This window comes from Emys orbicularis, chromosome 3 (genome assembly GCF_028017835.1).
Source record: "Emys orbicularis isolate rEmyOrb1 chromosome 3, rEmyOrb1.hap1, whole genome shotgun sequence".
NCBI classification, from domain to species: domain Eukaryota; kingdom Metazoa; phylum Chordata; order Testudines; family Emydidae; genus Emys; species Emys orbicularis.
Window position 1 is genome coordinate 111,556,447 of NC_088685.1, and position 24,940 is coordinate 111,581,386.

General features: G+C 39.8%; 1 protein-coding gene across 1 annotated transcript in view; it reads left to right on the forward strand.

Annotated features, from left to right (window-relative positions):
• PHACTR2 (phosphatase and actin regulator 2) overlaps window positions 1-24,940 on the forward strand; it is a 214,887-nt gene that overhangs the window by 136,614 nt on the left and 53,333 nt on the right. The window contains exon 2 of the mRNA XM_065401437.1: window positions 9,232-9,399. Coding sequence (XP_065257509.1) covers window positions 9,232-9,399 — 168 coding nt within the window. The remainder of the gene's footprint in view (window positions 1-9,231; window positions 9,400-24,940) is intronic.

Here is a 24,940-nt window from a genome sequence, read left to right on the forward strand (position 1 = left end):
GCTCTTAATCGTTCCTTATGAAAGAAGCCAAAAAGGACAGAAGTTGAACAGTTGGTTGAAGAGGGAGTGAGTGATGAGGATGTAGGACAATCTGATGCTCTAATGAAGACAGGATGGTTCCGGAATGCGAATAACTAGTCTGTGATAGGTTGGTATGTGTGAGTACGACAACTATGAAGCCAAATCCGGAGGTGCATTGTATTCAGTCCTAGGCAAACTCCTACTGATCTCAGTGCGGGTTTGCCTGTTCAAGGACTAAGTACAAGTCTGAGTAAGGTGCTCAAGGTTTTCCTTGTGACACCTATTTCTTTGTCTGCTCGTTATTTTTCAATTTAAAGAATGTCATCAGTCAGGATGCCCTCGTGAGCACTACCAGCAACATACTGCACGGTGCACTGAATGTGGAAATCAGCTGTGGGGACAGATGAAACAAAACAGTGTTTCTGGCCTCCTGCATCCTTCCTCATGGTTTTTTCCTTCCTGAGGGTTTCAGGATGAAGTATTTACAAAAGGACAAGACAGACTGGTCTTTTATTGCCTGGAAACATAATAGGAAAAATCCCAGTCTGGCTCACTACACAGCCCTCTTTGCTGCTTTCTTCCAAGCCAGTGCAGTAGCTCTTATGCAATGTCCTCTGTTATTTGATTACCCTGCATTCTCCAGCCCAGCTTCATTATCTATGTTACTTATATAGACCCCATTACTACTGTATCAGAGTGCCTCATAATCTTTAATATATCTATCCTCACAACACCTCTGAGGTAGGGAAGTGCTGCTATCCCCATCTTACAGATGAGAAACAGAGGCACAGAGACTCAGCATAGTTCTTCACTGCAAAGGTCATTTGAATTATCTACACTCAAATGAGCTGAGCTCACATGAGCCCAACTACTGTGTGAAATTACAGTTGGGCTGCACAGAGTGATTCCGTTAGTGACATTAGATATAGCACTACTTGTCAGCTGCTAATAACTCACACGGTAGCCTACACCCAGTCAGCTCAAGTTAAAAGCATCACCACATGTGAGTTAGGAGTTTGTGTGGGGCAGGACTAGAGTTAGGGACAAAACTAAGTTAACTTGTCAGTGAAGACAACCCCTCAGTGACTTACTGCAGGTTGCAGAGGAATTCTGGCAGAGCAGGGAATTGGAACTGTGGGTTCCATGTCCCAGGCTGGCACCCAAACCACTGGAACATCCATCATTCTGTCTTCCCCATGGCACCTGTGCAGAGTAGTGGGAAACTGAGCTGAAGTTAACTTCTTGCTTCCGGGCAGCCGGGAAGAGGCCTCCCCACCATATCACAGAAGGGTACCTGGTTTTTCTAACGCTGACTCTAAATACATGCTTGAAGATAGTGAGAAAAATTATGCTTTAGGAGTGGGAGGGAGTAAGAGAGAGAGAGAGAGAGAAAATGGTAGCAAGTGCATGTGGAAGACTGAACCATTGTTCAGGTTATATTCATGCCTAAGACATGTGGCTCTGCGGATGCTCATGTCCTGTACAGCTGTGAAAGGCATCTGTTGTGGCTGTACATAACATTTTGTTGTCAAAAGAGCCAGGAAGTGTGTTTGTGTAACGTACTCCTGAGACCGAGGGGATATGAGGATAGTGTAAATCATGTCTGTAATATACCCTGCCCACCTCTTTGGATACTATGACTTTTTCTGAGATGTCTGGATAACAGCATAGAGGCCATATACATTTGTAGTAGCACTGTCAAGGAAGCACAGAATTCCAGTAGATCCTTGCTAAGTGCTTGTGAAGCACATGTGCATTACTAAGGGTACTTGGCAGCCCTATGCAGTTGCTGATCAAGGAGCAGAATTTGGCTTTTTGTTTGGCGGTTTAAAAAACTTAGACAAATTTGCCTCTCCTGTTAGGAGTTGGACTTACTGCAGCAAGATTTCACTTTGCTTCTCATGAGGTGGAGAGGCGTGAATCGGCCATGTGAAACCCTTTCTGAACTTGTGCGTTGCAGGACCATCACGCTGATAGCTGACCAGTGTGCAGTTTTGTCCCTGTGGCAAGATGGTGACATTCAGGTGGGCTGCGTTCAGCTCCAGCTGTGGCTATCCCAAGAGAATATATCCACTACCCACTTCGGTTATTTTAAGACAGCAATCAGAATTCATCTGAGGTAGCCACTACCCACCTTGTTGAGCACATTGCTAGCAGGAGGTCTAATTAACATTTTGCAGCACTGGCAGCCCGGTATGGAAACTACCATTCAGCCACCCACATTAAAACTTTGGTTGTTCCCTTCCATTTAATTAAAATACAATCAAATCAATTACATCATGATAGTTTCCCAAAGTTAAAACACCAGGTGTATGGCAAGGCAAATCCATACAATGCCAATTGATTGGGTTGCTCAGAGGTGCATTACAGCTCCCTCATTTGTCAGTTTATCTATTAGGGATTAGTTGCATTCTTTTTCTTCCCAAGTAAGAAAACAACAAGAAAAAAAATCTATCTTTCAGTCTGTTTTTGCTTCAGGAAGAATTGATGTTATAGAATTTGATTTTTATTTAAAATTGCATTGATAATCTCAAAAGTAACTTTTTAACCAGAGGCTCAAACATTTTCCATTCGAAAGGATTTTCCAATAAGCTCTAGAAACAAGCAGCTTCATTTACTTTGTACCAAGTCCAGGAGTTATTGTTCTTGTCGGTGAATTGGGATAACATGCAGCTGCATAAACATGTTGATTCTGCAGGGTTAGAGACCATGACGTCAAACTCTGGCACCCTCTAGCAAGGCTGTATGTGAAGTCACAACATCTTCAAAAGAGGATTTGAGGTCTCAATATACCAGTATGTCTTGTGTAGCATATCCTTTTGTGGAGAGAGGGTAAGATCAGAGGAAGAAAGAGCGAGAGAGAACTACATTCAAAACTGGATTTCTAGCAGACTGGTTGATAAATAATAAATATACAAAATACTAAGACATAAATCCACAAAAATAAAGTAAGTCTGATTTCAGGCTGGCACATCCTCCCCTGCTTATCTCAACCCTTTTATGGTTAGACATAGTAGTGTCTGTTAGACATCGGTTTAAAAAAAAAAAAAAAAAGTTCACCACACTGAATTGATAGGTCATTCATCTAGGTACTAGGTCACCCAGTGTTCCCACTTCTGGGATACAGTCTATCATCAGTCCTAGGCAGTCTTCCCATTCACTGCCTCAGCTCCATGCTACACCCTTAGTAGCTGGTAGGGGAACTTGGGCCCACCCTCTTCTCTGGGTTCCAGTCCAGGGACCCTCAGCTCAGCAGTTCTTGGCTTTTCTCTATCAGCCTTCACTGCACCTTCCCTAGACTGCTTCCTACAGCTCTGGTTCCCCTTCTCTCTGGGCGTACCAGCTCAAAGAACCCTCTTCCCAGGGTGTGGCTGCTGCCTGCCTTCCTGCAGCCTTTCCTAGCAGTCCTGTCTGTAGCCCACTACCTGGCTTTATAGGTGAGCCTCTCTCTGATTAGCTGCTTCCAGCCTAAAGTTTCTGTTCGCAGCCTAATTAGCTGATTGGGTCCACCTGGCTTAATTCAGCTCTTGCAAGGACAGTGTGGGGTGCACGCCCCATCACACCGTGCATGGATGATTTTTCATATGTGGTGTTCACAGGGAATGCACCAACTATTTATGTGCATTTCCATTCTTAACCCACGTTTTTGAAATGAATTCTTTGATAGCGGTTGACCTAACAGAGCAGTACGAGTCTAATAGAGTAGGACCAGGAATGACCACATGAATCCAGTCCATATATGAGGTGTTCCAGCAAGCTGCGTTTCTGCAATAATGCTTAAACAAACGGGGCAAACTTCAAGGTGCTGTAGCAGCCTTTATTCAGAATTACTTTGTTTTTGTGGGCTGAAGTCTTAGCGTTAGTGTTTGTATTGCTATTAATAATAATAATAATTAATACTTCCCTACCACACAGATTCATTAGTTTAGTAAATGCTTTGTAAAGCACCATATAAATGCTAAGTATTATTAGCATTAAGTGCCTTCACTTCAGAATCTCAAAATCCTTCTTCACAATCATTAATTAACTAAGGCTCACAATGATTTTGTGATCTATGTAAATCTTATCCCCATTTTGCAGGTGGACAAACTGTGGCAGAAATGGCTTAACTGACTTGTCCATGGTTAGAGTCAGTGGCATAACCAGAAAAAGAATTCAGAAGGTCTGATTCCCAATCTTCTGCTCCACTAGACTATTACTGATGTAATTGTAATTTGACATCATATTACAGTCTATATAGATACGTTTTGCTCCTGTAGCTCAACATATACATGCATAATGAAATCTCTATATATTTGCGTACTATAAGTTTTGCTTACTATTATCTTGGCAATGCAGTGTCTCTGTAGGATTTAATTAAAATGACATCCAAACATGCATTGATGTTGCCCATGTAACTCAAAGTTCCGTTCATATTAGTGTGGAATTGCTATTTTAGGTGGAGAAGAAGAGGATTATTAAAAGCAAGGACTATGAAAGTTCAATAGCCTTCTTTTTTGTAGAAAAAATACTTTGTATACACTGTTTATTGTTGTTAGCTACTTCATTACTCTTGTTTTATATTCCTTTTTAGTAAGCAATAACTCAAGTTACTAAAAGCAAACTATAACCAAGGAATTTTCAGTTAACTACTAAAAGGTGGCTCTGTTCTAAACAGTGACTGTAAATATGGCATGGGGCTGTTCCATATTTCCCTAAATTATTCCAAATAAAATTGGTTCAATTTATAAGTAAAAAGATGTTTTGGTTTTGTAGTGTTAGCAGTTAGGAAAAAAACAAAACAAACTCATCTTGGCAGCAGATATTAAAGATTAGTTGCACAAACAGCATAGCTGGCTCTCTGTTACCCAGCATAGGAGGTGTGCCTAGGCTGGCCTTGGCTCTCCGTGGCTGCTGGAGCAGCCTATAGGGGCCATTAGAGCTGAGGTACAAGTTTGGGCAGCCCCTGAGGCTGCTCTAATGTGCGCTGGTAGCACCAGGCTCAGGGAGGTGCGTTGCTTCCCTTCTTGGTTCCTACAGTTAGCTCATCACCAGTGCAGGGGTGATTCGGGCTTTAGTTGAGCTTTAACAATTTGACCTTTTACAAATCTTAACAAAATAGAAAATGCTTAGGATGGCAAACTTCAGCTTGGCGCACTTTGAAATAGCCAATATGTTTAGAGATTCATGTTATTTATAATGCTGATTTCCCTTGTAAATAGTCCTAAATCTTTTACTTCGCTGGGTTGACAGGTCCCTGATAATGTCGGTTTAAATGATGTCTTTCTTATCACTGAGAGAAATGCACAAATACAGATGGCTGTCACACTGTGTGCACCATTAAAAGTCAACATTTACCCACTGTAACGGATACCCCAACCTTGCAAGTGGCTCTGCACAGGCAACCCATGGGCCCATGCAGCACCCTGCTGAATTTGGTGGGGCTCCATGAGAGCTCAGGGATCTACCCTTGTGGAGCTCATTGCAGGATTGGGGCCTAAAATACTGCTGTGTGGTAACATTGGTTAACAGTTGACTTTTAATGGCAACCACTTTGTGTCCATAATGTTTGTCAAGTGCTCTTTAATAACGAACATGTTCTAGAATTTCCCAGTAGAGATTCTGTTCAGGAAAGCACTTAAGGATATGCTTAAGTGCTTTCCTGAATAGATTTAAGCATATTGTTAGGTGTTTTCCTGCACTAGAGCCAGACAGAGTGAATTTCCATGCATTACTGTTTTCCAGAAATGAATTTCAGTGAAATAACATAAAAATGTTTAAGTGCATCTAGTTCTCCAATAATAAAACTATTTTGCCAGCTCCTTAATTTAAAATGAACTACCTTTCATTTTCTCCTGCATTCAGTGGAATTTGCCACCTAAGCCTTCAGATGGAAAAATCTGTAGCTGGGGTAAACAATTGAAATGGTGTCAAACTAAATCCATGTATATTGTATTGTCAAAAATCCTAACATCAGACTTAATAGATGACAGTTATCGAGGACAAATGAGTTGCTCACTGGCTTTTTGACGATGGGGGAGAAGGCAAAGGTTCCAGAGTAAAAGTGAGAGAGCTAAGTAACCAAACAACATCCAGTCACGGAGAGTTAAGCACCTACTCATAAATGTACTGTTTACAATGATTAATAGAAGGTCCATGGGCACTTTGAGGTAAAAATATACCCTTTGATGCATGACATGTAAAGCAAACAGTGTAAATCTTAAACACCAATTTCCTGCAAAGCGTTACAAAGTTGAAGAGAAATAGTTATGGGAAAAAATTCTCCATAAATGCTCTGGAATTTCATTGTGAAATAGTTTTCTTCCTGGTGGTGTGTTAGTTTGAAATCAAATGTATTAATTTATTATTGCTTTTGAATTGGAATGTTGATATTTTCTTTAGCCCAGAAATTTTACCAAATACCTCATCATGGGGTAATTCTAGAAACAGCCTGCAAGGTCTGGCCATTCTTGTTTGTTGCAGCCAGTTCTTTGGTGGGTTGCTTTCAAAATGAAGGAATGAACACAGGGGCAATTGTTTATTAAATGAAAGTCTTCTCCATATATCTTCAAAAATATTTGATTTTGAATCTTGTTTTCAAAAGTTGTGGTTTTTCCTGTATAGTATTTGCAGCTAAATTGATGTTCTTATTTGTGTATGAAAAATGGTTGCTCATTTGAAGGAGAGATATTTGTCCAGTTAAAGCTGATGGTAAAGCTGTGTTACAGAGCTAAATGTTGCCCTGTAGACACAGCCCTGTGTAGGGGGCAGTGCAGAACTATGTTGTCCTACAGGGCGCTCTAGGAGCCCCAGTCTCTCCATGAGCTCTCCAGTGCATAGAGAGTCTACGGACGCTGCACCATCCTTTAGGATGATGCAGCCTGCTCACTGGAATGAGCCCAGTCTGTTCTTCAGGCCAGTGAAGAAAAGAGCAGGGCCATGGTTGTACCTCCTCCCTGCCGACTTTGGGTGTATGAAGGATGCTGTCCCTGCAGTCACTTAACTCTGTATAAACCAAGGAGCTACTCACTGGCCCATGTCCCAAAGACCACTCTCTAGCCTCAGGAGTCCAGTCCCTTTTCTTCAGGACTTCAGTTCTGTTTCTTCGGACCATTTCATATATCGCTATGCCCTTTCCTCCCTGACCCAGGTTCTCCTGCAGGGTTACATTCACCTGAGAGTCATAAACTGGGTACTTTGATCTGCCCTGGAAACTCCTGTAGGAGCCTAACTACTCCCTGCAGCTCTCATTCTGAAATGCTTTTTATGAGGACCATCTAATCTTCCAGTAATTCCTAGCCTGCAGCCTCAGCTGGGAGGCAGCTGATTAGTCACTGACTAATGAGTGGGCCCAACTCTCCTTAAAGGCCATCCCACCTGTGAAAGACTGTGACTGGCTGCATGGGATAGCCAAGTGGGGAGATCGCTTGTGTCCTCCCATCCTGTGGCCCTATGCAAGTGCCAGTCACAATCTGGCTCTAAGGCTCGCAAGATTTGTTAAAGCCAACTGTAGTGGCCTTTCTATTTTACAAATACTCAGGTTGTCCAAGGATAACACTTAAATAAAAACTGAGTATAGAATTACCATTCTGAAGAGTTTAAATAACAGCAATTAAGCTGGAAAAGCCCTTTTATGTTATTTGCTCCATCTTCCTGCCCCTGCAGGATTTATTGCATTTTATGGCCCAATTTGTTCAGATTTATTGATTAAATGCTACATATTGGGCCAAATTCATCCTTGCTTTTAACTCCATAGATTTCAATGTAGTTGGACGAGGGATCAGTTTGGCCAAGTATCTTCTACAGAATATTGGGAATAATATTTCTTGCCTTCGGATTGGCTGATGTCAGTGTTTCAAAAGTCTCTCACAGCAAGGAATTTTTTAAAAATCCAAGATCAATACTGAAGTCTAGGGCAAGTATAGATCTTATCAAACAAACACTGATTGCCTGGGAACTATGATGTCAACAGTCCATACTGGTGTGATGGGCCAGAAGCAGCATGGGGCAGTAGACAGGGCACAAGATCAGCTTTCAGGAAATCGGGGTTCTTTTCCAGGATCTGCCACTGGCTCACTTTCCAACCTTAGAACTAAGCACTTAATTGTACTGTGTCTCAGTTTTTCTCTCAATAAAATGGGGATAGCACTACTCCCCCTCCCCTTTGTAGAGAACTTTGAGATGTACAGACTGTGATTATTATTATTGTCACTGGTGGCATCAAGTGTGTTCTTGACCAGTTATAACTGGAATATGTAAATAAACCAAAGTACTAACGGAAGCCATTCTCCCATAAATACGCATGTGCTTAACTCTATATGCAAAAACAATCCCATTGATTTCAATTAAACGACTCACATAGCATAATTAAGCACATATTTAAGTGTTTGCAGGATCAGGCTAGAATGTTCTACCTGTTGTCTTCTGATTCTCTACTGTAATAAGAAAAAATAATAATAGACTTCAAAGTGATATCATATGGAAGTTCATGCCACTATGCATTTAACTCTACACCACCCCCCTCTGCTGAATGGTTATTCCTAATTGGGTCCACAAACCCCAGCATTAAGGTTACTTGTGGTAAATATTGGCTCTGACTTTGATATTGTCAGTAAATCTTTGCTTACCAAACCCAGTAATTCTTGTTTGCATATTTGCCTACGGTATTTTGGATTCAGCCCCAAAAGCTTAGTGTTAAATTCTGTTTGTTAATAAGGAGCCTTAGGCATGACAGACTCCACTGTGAATTAATGAATATGAAGGATATCAAACTGACCTATTTCTAAGTGTCCCATTCCATTGCCAGAATTGTTAATATTAGAGCTGGGTGAAAAACTGATTTATTTTTTCTGCTAAAATTTTAACTATGGGAAATGTTCCAGTTTGCAGTGGAATATTCTCCCCCCCCCCCCCCCCCAATAAAATGTTCTGACTAGGCTCTCAAGCTACCGGGGGAGAAAAATCACACATTTTTGTTGAAAAAATGTTGATGCTTTTATCAGAAATATTTTATAACAAAGTTCTGACCAGTTCTAACTAGGCTATTGAATAGTTATGGAACAAAGGGGCCCGAAATGATGATAGCTTTGAGTCCACTGAAACAATCTCAATCTGGACTCAGAAGAGAGTCCACCCACCCTGCACTCTGCAGTCTAATGCAGGTTTAGATTTAGAATATGACTTCCCTGTCTTGCTTGTTTCAGTAACATTTTACTTTTCTCCTTTATATAGTTGATGGATTAGACAAGGCTTCAATTGCAAATTCTGATGGGCCAACCCCAGGATCCCAAACCTCTCCTTTCAAGAGAAAAGGCAAACTCTCTACCATTGGCAAAATCTTTAAACCTTGGAAATGGCGGAAGAAGAAGACCAGTGACAAATTTAAAGAAACATCAGCAGGTATGTGTATGGTCATTTGTTAACTGTAAAAATTGCTTTCATAGATTGCTCGATTTTTAAGGCCAGAAGTGACCATTACATGGTAATACTTCAAAAGGTACTGAAGTTTATAAGATGCTAAAGAGACATTGTAAAGAGTTTTAGGCCCAATATTTGACATACCTTAACTGATTCTTACCAGGTGAGGAATAACCTAATTAAAATTCTATCATCAGTTCTGTCACTAAGAACTTTGCTAAATAAACAGCAATTTTTTTTACCTACCGCATTTCATATTCTTTTAACATAGAAAATATATGTTTATTGATGAACACGGGGCCATGTGCTATCTTCCCCCAGAGAAATTTGGGATGGATAGGTAAAATATTCCCCCACCAGTCAGTGACTCTGTACTCTAGGATTTGTTCTGTAGCTGCTTCCAGACAGAATGTGTAATATGTGACCAAGTCCTCATCAGCAAACAGCTGATTTAATACACACTATGTACCTCAGCAGATATTTTTCACAAATTCATACTGTTAATACATCTGTAATTAAATAACATTTTGTATTCTATATGAAACCACTTCTACAAGAATGGAATATCAATTCTCACATGCAAGATAGATAGATTAGTATTATTAGTCGCATTTTACAGATAGGGAAAATGAGGCACAGAAGTTAAGACTAACATTTTCAATAGTGTCTGCTTAGTCAGCTTCCTTAGTTCTTGAGGGCCTAACTTGAGACACCTGGGGCCAAGTTTTTCAAAAGTGTTTAAGACCTGTGATTCCCATTAACTTGGCTCAGGCCCAATCTATCTCAAGATGGATGTCTGTAAACTCAATTACCCCAAATTAGTGGGTATTTGAAAATGTTGCTCTATGCACATATTTTTCAAAAGCATGTTCATAATCTCACATGTACCAGTTTATGTACGGGAAATACTTAGTATTAAGTGCAAATCAGAGCCGTGTCTTGCCTGGCCAGTTGCTGGGCAGAGAATTTGCCTCAAAAGCTTGATCCTGCAAGGTGATGAGATGCTTGGCAGACATATATCTTAAAAGAAATAAGTTCCTATTTCACTCCATTTATAGCCATGTAGAACAAAGTCTGCCATATTTTGATGGCATGAACTCTGTCCCTAACTGAGCAAATATATGCATAAAGTTACTCTTGGGTGTAAGTGTTTTCAGGACCAGGGCCAGAGTTCACACCATCAAAACATTGGAGGTTCTGCTCTACACAGCTATAAAAGGAGTGAAATGGAAACGTTTTGTTTGTTTGTTTTTAAGATTTCATGGACATTTGCTCACAATTTATTTTTTCTTACAGTTACTAGTTCATTCCCTTGAAGGGCCCTGAAATTCTGAAATGCACTTTACTCCTAGGTGTTATGTTTTTTCTAAGTGCCTTCCTTGTTTCTTGAATCATAGACATTTCAGAGACCTATCATCCTCTGAAACTTTCATCTAAATAGGGCAAATCTTCCCTTTATTTCTAAATTACTTTGATTGTTAGTATGTAATGGGCTATTTTCCTATAGATTATTTAAAACAACTTTCAAATAACTCAGTTATTTCAAATAAGAAATATCACTATACTATGGTAAAGGTACAGCTAGGATATGGGGTAACTTAGTTATCATGCCGATATAATGAGCAAACCATATTTACTAGAATTTAGGTTAAAATTGTGTTTTAAAGTTACACTACAGGTAACATTTCAGATTCAGGTTCTGTTCCTATGTATATGTCAATAATTATTGCCTGATTAACAACTATATTTATTAATATTAATGAGATGATTATGAAGCAGTGACCGTTTTAAATACTGAATAACTAATTCTGCTGTATTCATGTAAAGGATAATTGCATCAATTTTCACTTGACCTAACTTTTAAGTTTCAATTCCTGACCTGTGGCACTTCTGGTTTTAAAAGCCTTCCTTGTCTGGATTTAATCAAACAGATAATACAAAGCAGCTGTTTACCCATGATTAGAGTTAAACTTTAAACTGGGTCTAACCTAAAACCTAATCCTAACAATTACAGTTTTAAAATCTAAACAGTCTAACCATTCTTTCCCCAAACCTTACTGATTAAAGAGAGGATATTTTAATGACTGGGTATTTCTATTCCTACAAACCTACTTTGGCCAAAACTATTTTTGCTTTAACTTCATTTATTTCAGCTGAGTTATTTCAGTGGTGAATTTGTTCTTTTGTGGCCAAGTTGGAGGAACTCTTCTCCTTGTCCCTGTGTCCAATTTATGTAGAGATAGATTGTGCCTTTTAGGAACTGCCCTGAGTATATGAGTGCATTGCCAGGACAGGATGTGTCAGGCTGTGAACATCACTGTGTTGTGTCGTGACATGATGTTATGATGTGATGGCATTTCACCTGCCCAAAGACATTTCAGGACTGAACCAACATGCAGGATATACGACAGTCCCATTAAAATCGGTCCAGTCTGCTGATAACTAGGACAGATGGCTACTATCAAAGGCACAGCACCAAGTTTGAGGCACCAGCAACCATAACACCAGGCTCTGATCCAGCTTGAGAGAGAAAGTAGAGGCTGCTTAGTCAGATCTTGATTCATATTTGATCTGCTAGTGACATAAGAGCTGTTTGTAAGATGGCTACTGTTGAAATTGAGTATTTACGTGTATGTATCATTTTTCTTTAACAAGCAGGAAATAAGAAATCCAAAGATTATTTTTAATGTTGTCTGATCCCTTAAAATGTTAAACCCATATCATTGATATTCCAGCAAACAAAACCCCACACAAACATACATCACATTCAGTAAACACAATGCACAGGGATCTAGATGCGCAAATGTTGGGTAATTGGATATGGAACCTTTACTTTCTGTGACAGTGGTTTGACTCCAGACCAGGAGGGCAGTGACAGTAAACTATTACCATGTAAAGGCTGTCTTGTAAGGATGAGCCCAGTAAGGCAGATGCATTATATTTGGAAGTTATCCTTGTAACTTGTCTTAAAATGGAAACTATGATTAACATTTAAAAGGTCTCAAAAATTGGGAATATTGTGACTAAGGCCATTGTGAGACCGAAAGGCCTGTCTTGCCCCATATGGAAAAATTCTACGGAATGGCCCAGGAATTAAATGTATGGAGTACTATAAAAATTAATAGGGTTTTTATTATTATGTATCATTTATGATTTGTATTCCCATAGCAGCTAGGATCTATTAGTTATGGAATAGAACCCCATTGTGTTAGGCGCTGTACAAACACAGAACATATATAATAAAACAGAGGGTGATCTCTTTTAAGTCGTTTTTTAATCATTCTTAGAATTCTATAGAAGGACTATAATTCCCTATCGTATTGTATATCATGGTGCAAAAAACCACATGGAAAGTAAATCAATTTCTGTTAAATTCTATAACACTTTTGCATGTTCTACATATTACTTGTGATTTTGAATACTCTGCTCACACTGGCTGCAGAGGGAAAACATTAGGACAAATAAAAGTAATCTATCAGACTTTTTTTTAAGGGCAGAGAGGAGAGGGTTTGAAATAGGTAAGCTAACATCTTTTTACGAAGACCACCTCTTGGACTTCTATTCTGGCAGTGTGACTTTGTTTGATATAGCAGAGTGTAGCAGAAGGGAAAAGCAGAATCACTTTCCTGGAACACTTTTAAATCATGCAAACTGTTTTCTTCATTTCAGCAGTGATTTCACAGCACAGTCCTTCAGGTCTGAGAGACCAAAACAGTATTATAGATTAGGTTTAATGTTTTGCCTCTTCGGGATTTCAATTTTTTAACTTTTTCGTCTTCAAATTACAGTATAGAGCTCTATTCTGCAGGCAGAACTCACATACAGGTTAAGAGATTTTATATTGAAAAAGTGGCAGACACACAATGTCGTTGGTAATGAAGGAGTATAGACCATGGGTATGTGTTAGCAGATAATTACATGGATCTGAGAGCTCTTGTTGGAGAGCTCTGTCAACTGGATCATTGTTTTCATCAAATCCATTTTATAAGACTTTTTATGCGTTCTAATGAGCTGTGGAAATTAATGACGCGAACAAGGCAATGCTAATGTAAAGATCCCTCTAGCAGGGAATGACAGAAATAGAAAGGAGATTAGGATCTGGCACCTGCATGGATATAAATCCCTTTCCCTCAGTGACAAGGATGGCAGCTGAACTTCCCTATTAACTTGGCTTTATTAGCCACAACCAAATAGTGGGCCTGACTGTAAAGCACCTCCTGAACTAAGTTTTTCTCCACTCCCAAAAGGACTTTCAGGTGCATAGAATTTTTCAGAAATGGTCCAGAGTTGTCTTTGGTTAACTTTTATTTCATTATCTTGACTTGGCATTTGGCTAAGGCCTCCTACTACAAGCCTTTACAATATGCAATTCAAGCCAGTATACAGCATTCAGGCCTTTTTTTTTTTTTAACTGAATGTTTACCAAAAATAATGCTAAAAGCGAATGTTTTTCTAAAGTGTTGGGTTATACAATTTATAATATTTCAATGCCTCTCTTATTCACAAAGTGCCAACAGAGAAAATTCTCTGAATATTCTATAGAAAATGAAGTTGACATTGTAAACAGCAGACCCAGGAACTTGTGGTATTTGCTTTAATATTTAGTAGACTGGTTAATTTTTTTACTTTTCCTAGTGAGTACATATTTTCTATTTTAATTAAAGACTAAGGGCCTGATTCTCCACTCTATTTCATTGATGTTATGACTGTGAAATTCCATTTACTTCTATGCAATTACACCATTATGATAGAATGGCGGATCAAGTCCCAGATTTTTAAATGTATTTTTTGTATTTATTTGTAATGAACATATGCACAAAAATGCATTGTTGCCAATGTTCACAATATTTACTGTTTTTTTTTTTAAAGCCCAAGCTCCTGGAGTCATGTTATTTCCTGAGACTCTCAGCTTTTACTTTAAAGAAAATTTAAGTTACTAGCCTTCTTGGTTGCAGAGAAAAGCTTGAAAATGTGAACCTGAAAAGCTCAAAAAAGTTAAAAGAACCCCAATTTTTAAAAAAGTTGAATTTAATACACTCCATGATTTTGGGGAGTCTGACTCATGATTTTGAATGCTTGGGTTTTGCAATACTGCACATGTACAGTACTGTAGCTTGTGTGTTGTTAAGTTAGGTTCACAAAAAATGGTGTGTGAATTTTGGAAAATCTGGCCTGAAATATTTAACTTTTATTCATCCTTCTACATGAATAAAATACTTTATAATATGCATACAATTTTAATAAATCTATAATCATAAGGTAGCAAATTTAGATCACCTAATGGCCCTATCTTATTGTCCTTACTCAAGCAAAACTCTCATTGGGTTCTGTTGGTGTTTGCTTGATTAAGCAGCACTAAATAATCAAATAGTGCACATCTTTAAATATACGCTACATAGTCTTCTAGGTTTGTTACTGTCTGCAAATATATTTTCACAGCACAAAACATATCAAGAAGCAGGGGTTGAATTGAGGAGAAACTGGTGCTGGTACACTTCCAACCTCTGCGTACAAAATAAGGTACACCCTTGCCAATCACCAAAATGAGATGCTGCTCACAGTACATTGTGGAAATGTCAAAATATGACCATGCATGATCTCTGGGCTCTTTCAGCTTGAGTCCCCCTTGGAATGGCTTGATTATGCCCCTTGGATCTGCTACAGTCCTTAGGCTTGGCTTCTTGGTTTGGGGCAGAAAATGAGGGGTGATAGTGTCTCAAATGCTACCCAAACATGATACCAAAATGAATATTCACTCATAGTAAATTGCACAGATGTGTGCTATTTTTGTTTTTTTACATGAGGAATGAGCTAGTTAACTATCAGAACATTTAAATTATCACTAGACATCTGAATTAACACTTCCCTATGATGACTGGGCCCTTTCACATCTTAGAGCTATTGTTCCAGGCTCAGGAAAACATTTCTGTATCAATTACATTTTTGAGGTTTTCTTCACAACCATAACAGCTAGAGAGACTTGCTTTGTTTAAAAAAAAATGAAAGCTGAGATTCTGGACAACAAGATAGTACATTAAGAGAGGTGCCCCCGTGCTAAACTGCCTCCATCAGAGCCCTGTCAAGAAAACACTCCACTCTGATTCACATAAATTGATCCATTGACAAGATATTCTTATTTTTTCCCTTTTCTTTAAGATGTTTAATAGAGATGAGCCCAAATAAACCTCTGGAATGGAATATGGGAAAATTTAGAACCAAATTTAGAGCTGAACTTTGTGACTCAGGCACACTGTTGTTGTTTAAAGAAATGTCAGTAGGGAAAATAGGATTGCAAACCTCCTCCTCCTCCCACTACTCAGATAGCAGTAACAGTCAAACAAATGCACAAAAGAAAGGAGTTAGAGGCAAAGCTAGCGTGTCTAAACCTAGACCATTTTAAACCCATTCTGTTATTTGTACTGCACTTTGAAAGTGTAAAGTAGTATTAAACTGTTTAACATTAATTACTTTGTTCCTAAGTGCTGCCACATCTCCTTACACTGAAGAATCTTAATGTCTCTCTTCACTGCACAGATACCTCAGGCTCTTACTCAACTGTTGTCCCTAACATCCCTCCTGTCTACATACAAAACCTCTTCAGCTGAGTGTGGTGGTGCTTTCAATCTGGGCTAGCTGGCCTGTCTGAGAGCTGCAGGCTAGAACTCAGGTGTTGCCATCACTCAGGCTAGTAACCCACCCAATCTGAAGTAAGGACACAAGCTAAATCACTCCAGTGCCTTCCCACATTTCCTCCTGTTAGCCCAGAAGGACGGACAAGTTCTCCCACAATTCACTGAGAAAGAACCACAGAGCGGCTCAGCTTACTGCAGCACAAAGAACCCTAGGCCATGCTACCAGAAGTCCTAGCAACACACGTAGACAAGCACAGCACCAATGAGGACCTAGTAACTCGGCTAGGGCTTAGCAATGTGGCTGCTCCCACCCAGGCTAGGCTAACCTGAGTGCTCAGTCCCAGTTCTTATCTACTATGGAGCCTGTTGTCAAGACGTGTACACACAGAAGACCTATAGGAAAGCATTGATTTGCTCTTAAATTCTCTAAATATGTATAGTAACTTTTATAGACGCATATTAAATTCTATAGTATTTATGGGGGGGGGGGGGTTGAAGTGAAACCCCATTTGGGCTGAATGCATCCTATCACAAGCGGCTTCCTGGAGATAAAAAGTTCATCCTTATACCTACTGAAGAGAGATTCCCAGGACAAGCAGAAGTTTAAAAGTTGCATTTGCTTAGCAGGTGACTCTTATTGCCCCACCAATTAATGCAGCAGGAAAGACATTACCTGGACATTATGATGGAAAAGGAGCAGGGAGTTCACAGGTGCAGGGCAGAAGGGCCTCTTCCCCAAACAGCTGGGAGGGGAGATTAACCTGTGTTTTGGACAGAGGTGTGTGTGTGTGCATGTATTACAACTACGAAGGTAGCACCTGGCCTAAGATTGTTAGCAGAATTATTGTCCTGTTTTAAGCTTGTTCTCTTAAAGGCTTAACAAATATCCTACCATGGTAAATATGTGTATAGGGAGAAGACTTTTGTTTTCAGTCAGAAAATAGAATGTCAGAGAGTCTTTCAATTGACTTCACTGGGCTTTGGATCAGTCCTTTGAAATAGGGCCTTGGTGTATAGGCTTGACCAGGCAGTACCATGGAGTTTTCTTACAAAATCTTCACGTAATTATATTGTACTAAGAGCTGAAAAATCTACATAACATATGGTGCAAATATTTAAAAAGATGGAGAACCAGATATGGAAATATTTGTACTGATGTGGGAATGATGGCTGGAATTTTTCCCTTTAGCAACATATTTTCCATGCTGTATCTCATAAAATCCATTCACTGTGAACCCAGTTGTGCACTTTCTGTATAAAGGGCTTTTAAAATAAACAAACAGTGAATGGCATCAACTCAAGATTTTTCCTCTCCGTGTCTATTTGCTGTAGAGGAAAAGAAGGCAGAAGTTTATATCTTGGCATGAAGCAGCTGCCACTTCAAAGCCCCATGGTAAGAGTGTATGGAATTGGGACCAGAAACCATTTTTAGCCTGATTAGATCAGGATTAAGCCCAGAGAAAAACTCAAAACTAAATCAGAATCAGCTGGGGCTCATCTTGGAAAGACCAAAACAAAAAATTGGCAGGTATCTAGGCTCTCAGATTATTTTTTAAATGGAAGAATGGGGATTTTAAAACCGCTTGAGGCTTACGGTTACTGAATGGCACGAAGAATTCTTTTTGCAATAAATAAATAAAGTTGATACTTTACTTTTCATGGAAAGGTAAAGTCCTATGTTGAATTGGGCTACTGCAAAAAATACAGTAGTCAGTGGAATCCCTTGCACGAGTAGGGTTTACCGGGGTGAATGGGGATTGCAGGATTAGGCTTACACAAAATATGCTCAAAAATAACAGGAGTACTTGTGGCACCTTAGAGACTAACAAATTTATTAGAGCATAAGCTTTCGTGGGCTACAACCCACTTCTTCGGATGCATATAGAGTGAACCATATATTGAGGAGATATATATACACACACATACAGAGAGCATGAACAGGTGGGAGTTGTCTTACCAACTCTGAGAGGCCAATTAAGTAAGAGGAAAAAAACTTTTGAAGTGATAATCAAGATGGCTCAGTACAGACAGTTTGATAAGAAGCAAGTGTGAAAATACTTACAAGGGGAGATAGATTCAATGTTTGTAATGGCTCAGCCATTCCCAATCCCTATTTAGCCCTGAGTTGATTGTGTCGAGTTTGCATATCAATTCCAGCTCAGCAGTCTCTCCTTGGAGTCTGTTTTTGAAGTTTTTCTGTTTTAAGATAGCCACCCGCAGGTCTGTCAAAGAATGGCCAGACAGGTTAAAGTGTTCTCCCACTGGTTTTTGAGTATTATGATTCCTGATGTCAGATTTGTGTCCATTAATTCTTTTGCGTAGAGACTGTCCGGTTTGGCCAATGTACATGGCAGAGGGGCATTGCTGGCACATGATGGCATATATCACATTGGTAGATGTGCAGGTGAACGAGCCACAGATGGTATGGCTGATGTGATTAGGCCCTATGATGGTGTCACTTGAATAGATATGTGGACAGAGTTGGCATCGGGCTTTGTTACAAGGATAGGTTCCTGGGTCAGTGTTTTTGTTCAGTGATGTGTGGTTGCTGGTGAGTATTTGCTTTAGGTTGGGGGGTTGTCTGTAAGCGAGGACAGGTCTGTCTCCCAAGATCTGTGAGAGTAAAGGATCATCTTTCAGGATAGGTTGTAGATCTCTGATGATGCGCTGGAGAGGTTTTAGTCTGACATCAGGAATCATAATACTCAAAAACCAGTGGGAGAACACTTTAACCTGTCTGGCCATTCTTTGACAGACCTGCGGGTGGCTATCTTAAAACAGAAAAACTTCAAAAACAGACTCCAAGGAGAGACTGCTGAGCTGGAATTGATATGCAAACTCGACACAATCAACTCAGGGCTAAATAGGGATTGGGAATGGCTGAGCCATTACAAACATTGAATCTATCTCCCCTTGTAAGTATTTTCACACTTGCTTCTTATCAAACTGTCTGTACTGAGCCATCTTGATTATCACTTCAAAAGTTTTTTTCCTCTTACTTAATTGGCCTCTCAGAGTTGGTAAGACAACTCCCACCTGTTCATGCTCTCTGTATGTGTGTGTATATATATCTCCTCAATATATGGTTCACTCTATATGCATCCGAAGAAGTGGGTTGTAGCCCACGAAAGCTTATGCTCTAATAAATTTGTTAGTCTCTAAGGTGCCACAAGTACTCCTGTTATTTTTGCGGATACAGACTAACACGGCTGCTACTCTGAAACCTGACAAAATATGCTATATTCATGCACTGTGTCACAAAACCCAACCCTTCCCATCTAAGGATGAAGCTTGGCCTCATTGAAATCAGTGAAAATTTTGCCATTGACTTCAGTGTGGCCAGGATTTCACCCTAAGATTTTTGAACTTCCTGGAGAAGGGCCTCTGGGAACTGAGTTTGTATCACATTAGCATTTCTTAGCAGGCAAGCACATTGTGCTTATGGAATTGGTTGCATTTCATAACATGAGTATGGGGCACAATGCTATCTAGTTTACTAGAGCTCCAAACGGAGTTTACATTTCTGTAAAACCACAAGGATCATAATATCAAGTAAAAGGCAGCTATTATCAACAAGGTCAGTTAGACTAGCAAACAACACTGATTTAGTTGTACTGCATGAGTATATAAAACATGCTATATTAAAATACTGTATATTACCATATCTGTTTCACATTAATATTGTTTTAAAATCACCATATTTGATGATGGAATTTAATATAGAAGAATTATTGTGGTTTGCATTACAGCTTCCAGGAATGTGCTAAGTGGCTTACAGTACAGGTAGAAAGCCCTGGTGTCTTGTCCCAAAAAACTGTATAATTTAAAGCCCTGAACCTGGAAAGAGATTCAGTGATGTGGACCCCTGTGTCCACTTGGAGTCCTTTAGACTTCAACAGGACTCCAAGTAAGTGTAAAGGTCTACAAGGGCAGATCCCTTTGCAAGACTGGGGCTTTAGTATCAGACATAGTGTATGGGGTGGAGATAAAAAACAGTACAGAAGGGATCTAAGGGCGAACAAAGGTAACAGCAATAAGATCCGGTGGTCACTTAGCTAGTCATGTGCACATCCTCGTGGTTAAGTTTTAAAGCATTTGCAAGGATAGTATTTCATATTATGACCCTTCTGAATGAGGAGAAGGTGGTAGCTTGGAAAATCAGAAAAGGGAGACATTTCAAACATGAGAAACAGCATGAATAAAGATACAGAAATGCTTGTGGCAGGATCAGCTGAATGGTGCACTGAGGCTGGTGATGTTAGTGGAGCAGGAGGAGATAGATTTATGTTGGGTCTACCGGGTGAATTTAAGAAATTTAAGCTCAATGTAGTGAAGGAGAAAGAGCCAGCAGAAGTATTGAAAGGTGTGGGTGGGAACAACATGGTTAAATCAACAGGCAAGGAATAAAGGTTATAGTGGATCACAAACTGAATGAGAGTCAACAATGTGATGTAGTTGTGAAAAAGGCTAATATTTTGAAGGATTTCATTTAAGATACCGGAGGTAATTGTCCTAATCTGCTTGGCACTGGTGAGGCCTCAGCTGGAGTACTGTGTCCAGTTCTAGGCATCACACTTTAGGAAGGATGTGGACAAATTGGAGAGAGTCCAGAGGAAAGCAACAAAAATGATAAAAGGGTGAGAAAACCTGACCTATGAGGAAAGGTTAAAAAAAAAATGGGCATGTTTAATCTTAAGAAGACTTAATGTTATCAGATTTCCCCTCAAATATGTTAAGGGTTGTTATAAGGAGAACAGTGATCAATTGTTCTCCATGTCAGCTGAAGGTAGGACAAAAAGTAATGGGCTTAATCTACAACAAGAAAGATTCAGGATCAATATTAGGAAAAACTTTCTAACTAGAAGGGTAATTAAGCGCTGGAATAGGCTTCTAAGGAAGGTTGTGAAATTCCCCTCATTGGAGGTTTTTAAGAATAAGTTGAACAAACACCTGTCAAGTATAGGCTAGGTTTACTTGGTCCTGCTTCAGCGCAGGGTGCTGGGCTTGATGACCTCTTGAGGTCTCTGTCAGCCCTATATTTCTATGGTTCTATAATTTTAGCCACTGCATTTTTAATTGACTGAATATCAGGGAAGCCTTGTTGTAATCAAGACAATCAAGAAAGGAAATGATCAGGCATGGATGAGACTTCTAGTTGTGTCCATATTCCCTTGGTGTATTGTAAGCGGCATCCATCGCATAGGCTATAGTTTAGCCTGCCTAACACATTCCATTACAAGACCATTATTTTTGGTTATTTATAACTTTGCCAAACTTAAGCTGTTTGGGGCTCAAATTTTCCATGCTGGGTATCTGACTCAGTCTGAGTTGTGTGGGGGCTTTTTGTTTTTGTTTTAAATTTCATCCAAAAACAATTCAGCCGTTTCCGAGAATGAGAAAATATATATTGTTTTGCCCACATTAAAAAAAAAAAAATCTTACAACTATCCATTGAGAAGTTCTAGCACCTTTGTGATTTGGAGTATGAGCTTGAAACTTGGTGTGTTGGGGGGGAGGGGGCGTTCACTCTGATGTCAGGAATGTTTATCATCCCATGAAAAACCAGCCAAATTTGGCCAAATTATAAGCCCCTGAAAATTGAAGTTTGCACATGCTCAATAGAGACTTCTTGAAATTTGGCAGATACAGTCTCCATAGAGTCTGTCTGCACTGAGCATGCTCCATCCTCTCACAATAAGAACGGCCATACTGGGTCAGATCAAAGGTCCATCTAGCCCTGTATCCAGTCTTCCGACAGTAGCCCATACCAGGTGCCCCAGACGGAATGAACAGAACAGGTAATCACCAAGTGATCCATCCCCTGTTGCCCATTCCCAACTTCTGGCAAACAGAGGCTAGGGACACCATCCCTGCCCATCCTGGCTAATAGCCATTGATGGACCTATCTTCCATGAACTTATCTAGTTCTTTTTTTAACCCTGTTATAGTCTTGGCCTTCACAACATCCTCTGGCAAGGAGTTCCACAGGTTGACTGTGCATTGTGTGAAGAATTACTTCCTTTTATTTGTTTGCTTTAAACCTGCTGCCTATTAAATGCCTGTGTGCCAGTTGAACTGGATTTGTGCCATCCCCACAGAGCAACTGAGCTACGCTAGCGGCCGGGCATCATGGAAGAGAAGGAGGAAGAAACCTGACTAGCATGCAGAGGGGTGAGAGAAGTGGGGGGCAGGCAGGAACAAGTGCTGAGAAGTAGGGAGCAGGAGCATGAGGGAGGGAAATAGCATAGGGGAGGATAGAAGCAGTGTGTACAGGGGCAGGGATCAGAAGTGGAAAGACACGTGCAGGAGGATGGATGGAAGGGGGATGGGAAGAGGGAAAACGAGCAGAGGGGAGTAGGAGCCAGCTGAATGAACCAACGGGGAGGGAGACAGGAGTAAGAACTAGGGTAGGAAGTAGGATAGGAGCAGGGGGGCCCAAGGGCAGGAGCTAGAGAGGGGGCAAAATGGTTTATAACTATTAGACCATGCCCGCCTTCCACAATCTGGACTTGAACCGAGGAGATTTTTGTCTTGATATTTCTCTGCTACCAGCAAATAGCAAAACCAACTGGGAAAATGTGTTTCATCCTGTCGCCTCTAGTGCCTGGGCCACATAGACAACAGCCTGATACCTCTTTCAGTAACTCCCTTAGCTCTAATGGTGGAGGTCTGTGAATGCATCTAAAGATTCTGACCCTGATGAACCATGTGGGTATCAATAGGGTTCCACATGACAGAATTTCTGTTTTTTTCAGTTTGCATATTTAAACTTAGGAAGTTACATTCAAAAATGTCTCTCAAAATCAGTGGATTCTTTTGACAGTTCTGGCCTTGTTTTCTCTTCCCCATTTTACAGATGAGGACAATAATACCATCTGACCTCACAGGGGTGTTGTGAAGGTAACTTCATTAATATTTGTGAAGCGCTCAGATTCTGTGGTGAGATCACCATAGAAATGCCCATGAGGAAATTAATAATTTTCAGAGCAGTGTTTGAATGGTGTGCAGGAAACAAGGCTTGGGGGCACACATTGAATAGTAAGGATTAAAAGAAAAAGAAAGAACAACCACTTGTTCAGTGAGCACCATTCATCCCAGGCACTAATGAGGCAGAGATCTTATGGGAAAAAATAGCATGTGATCATGTAATGAAAGGTTTTGTCATAGCACATAGGCACAAGGGGGCTGAATTAAGGCACAGGCAACCTTAGTTCTGGCATTTCCTAACTTTTGAGTGCTTGACTTGTGCATTCTTAACAGTCTTCTAACATAGGGTTTTTTTGGATTTAATTATTGTCTTAAGTGAATGAATCCCAGCATAAGTGCATTTACTTTTTGAAAATATTGGATTGTGAAATGCAGTGTAATGTATAATCTAATATCTGTGATATGCCATAAATTATTATTAAGATTCAACCTTATTAGATGCTGGCGTCTCTTCATATTAAGGTAACATAAGTAGACATAATATACCTCTTATACAAGAGTATAGAATTTTGGTCAGATGTATTTGTTATGCAACCTTTTTTGTTCATAGGAACTAAATTCATAGCAAATATTAACGTGATTTCTAATGTTCTTCCCAAGAATCAAATAAATTGAGAAAATTATATTATCATGCTGGGCTAACAGAACATAATTTCTTTAAAGTAATTTATAAAACACTGTCAGTTAATACTAGGAATGATGAAGGATCAAGAACATAGCCTTCTTATGCATGAATTTCCCAGTCTGTAAAATGAGGATAAATTTATTTAAGGGGTGCTGTGAAGCTTACATAATCATAGACTCATAGAACTGGAAGGGACCTCAAGAGGTCATCTAGTCCAGTCCCCTGCACTCAAGGCAGGACTAAGTATTATCTAGACCATCCCTGACAGGTGTTTGTCCAACCCGCTCTTAAAAATCCCCAATGGTGAAGAGTCCACAACCTCCCTAGGCAATTTATTCCAGCGCTTAACCACTCTGACAATTAGGAACTTTTGCTAATGTCCAACCTAAACCGCCCTTGCTGCAAGTTAAGCCCATTGCTTCTTGTCCTATCCTCAGAGGTTAAGAAGAACAATTTTTCTCCCTCCTCTTTGTAACAACCTTTTATGTACTTGAAAACTGTTATGTCCCCTCTCAGTCTTCATTTCTCCAGACTAAACAAACCTATTTTTTTCAATCTTCCCTCATAGGTCATGTTTTCTAGACCTTTAATCATTTTTGTTGCTCTTCTCTGGACTTTCTCTAATTTGTCTGCATCTTTCCTGAAATGTGGCGCCCAGAACTGGACACAATACTCCAGCTAAGGCCTAATCAGCGTGGAGTAGAGCGGAAGAATGCTAATACATCCCAGAATGATGTTTGCTTTTTTTGCAACAGCATTATACTGTTGACTCATATTTAGCTTGTGATCCACCATGACCCCCAGATCCCTTTCCGCAGTACTCCTACCTAGGCAGTAATTTCCCATTTTATATGTGTGCAACTGATTGTTCCTTCCTAAGTGGAGTACTTTGCATTTGTCCTTATTGAATTTCATCCTATTTACTTCAGACCATTTCTCCAGTTTGTCCAGATCATTTTGAATTTTAATCCTATCCTCCAAAGCATTTGCAACCCCTCCCAGCTTGGTATTGTCCGCAAACTTTATAAGTGTACTCTCTATGCCATTATCTAAATAATTGATGAAGATATTGAACAGAACCGCACCCAGAACCAATCCCTGTGGGACCCCCCTCATTATGCCTTTCCAGTATGACTGTGAACCACTGATAACTGCTCTCTGGGAATGATTTTCCAACCAGTTATGCACCCACCTTATAGTAGCTCCATCTAGGTTGTATTTCTCTATGTTTGTGAGAAGGTCATGCGAGACAGTATCAAAAGCCTTACTAAAGTCAAGA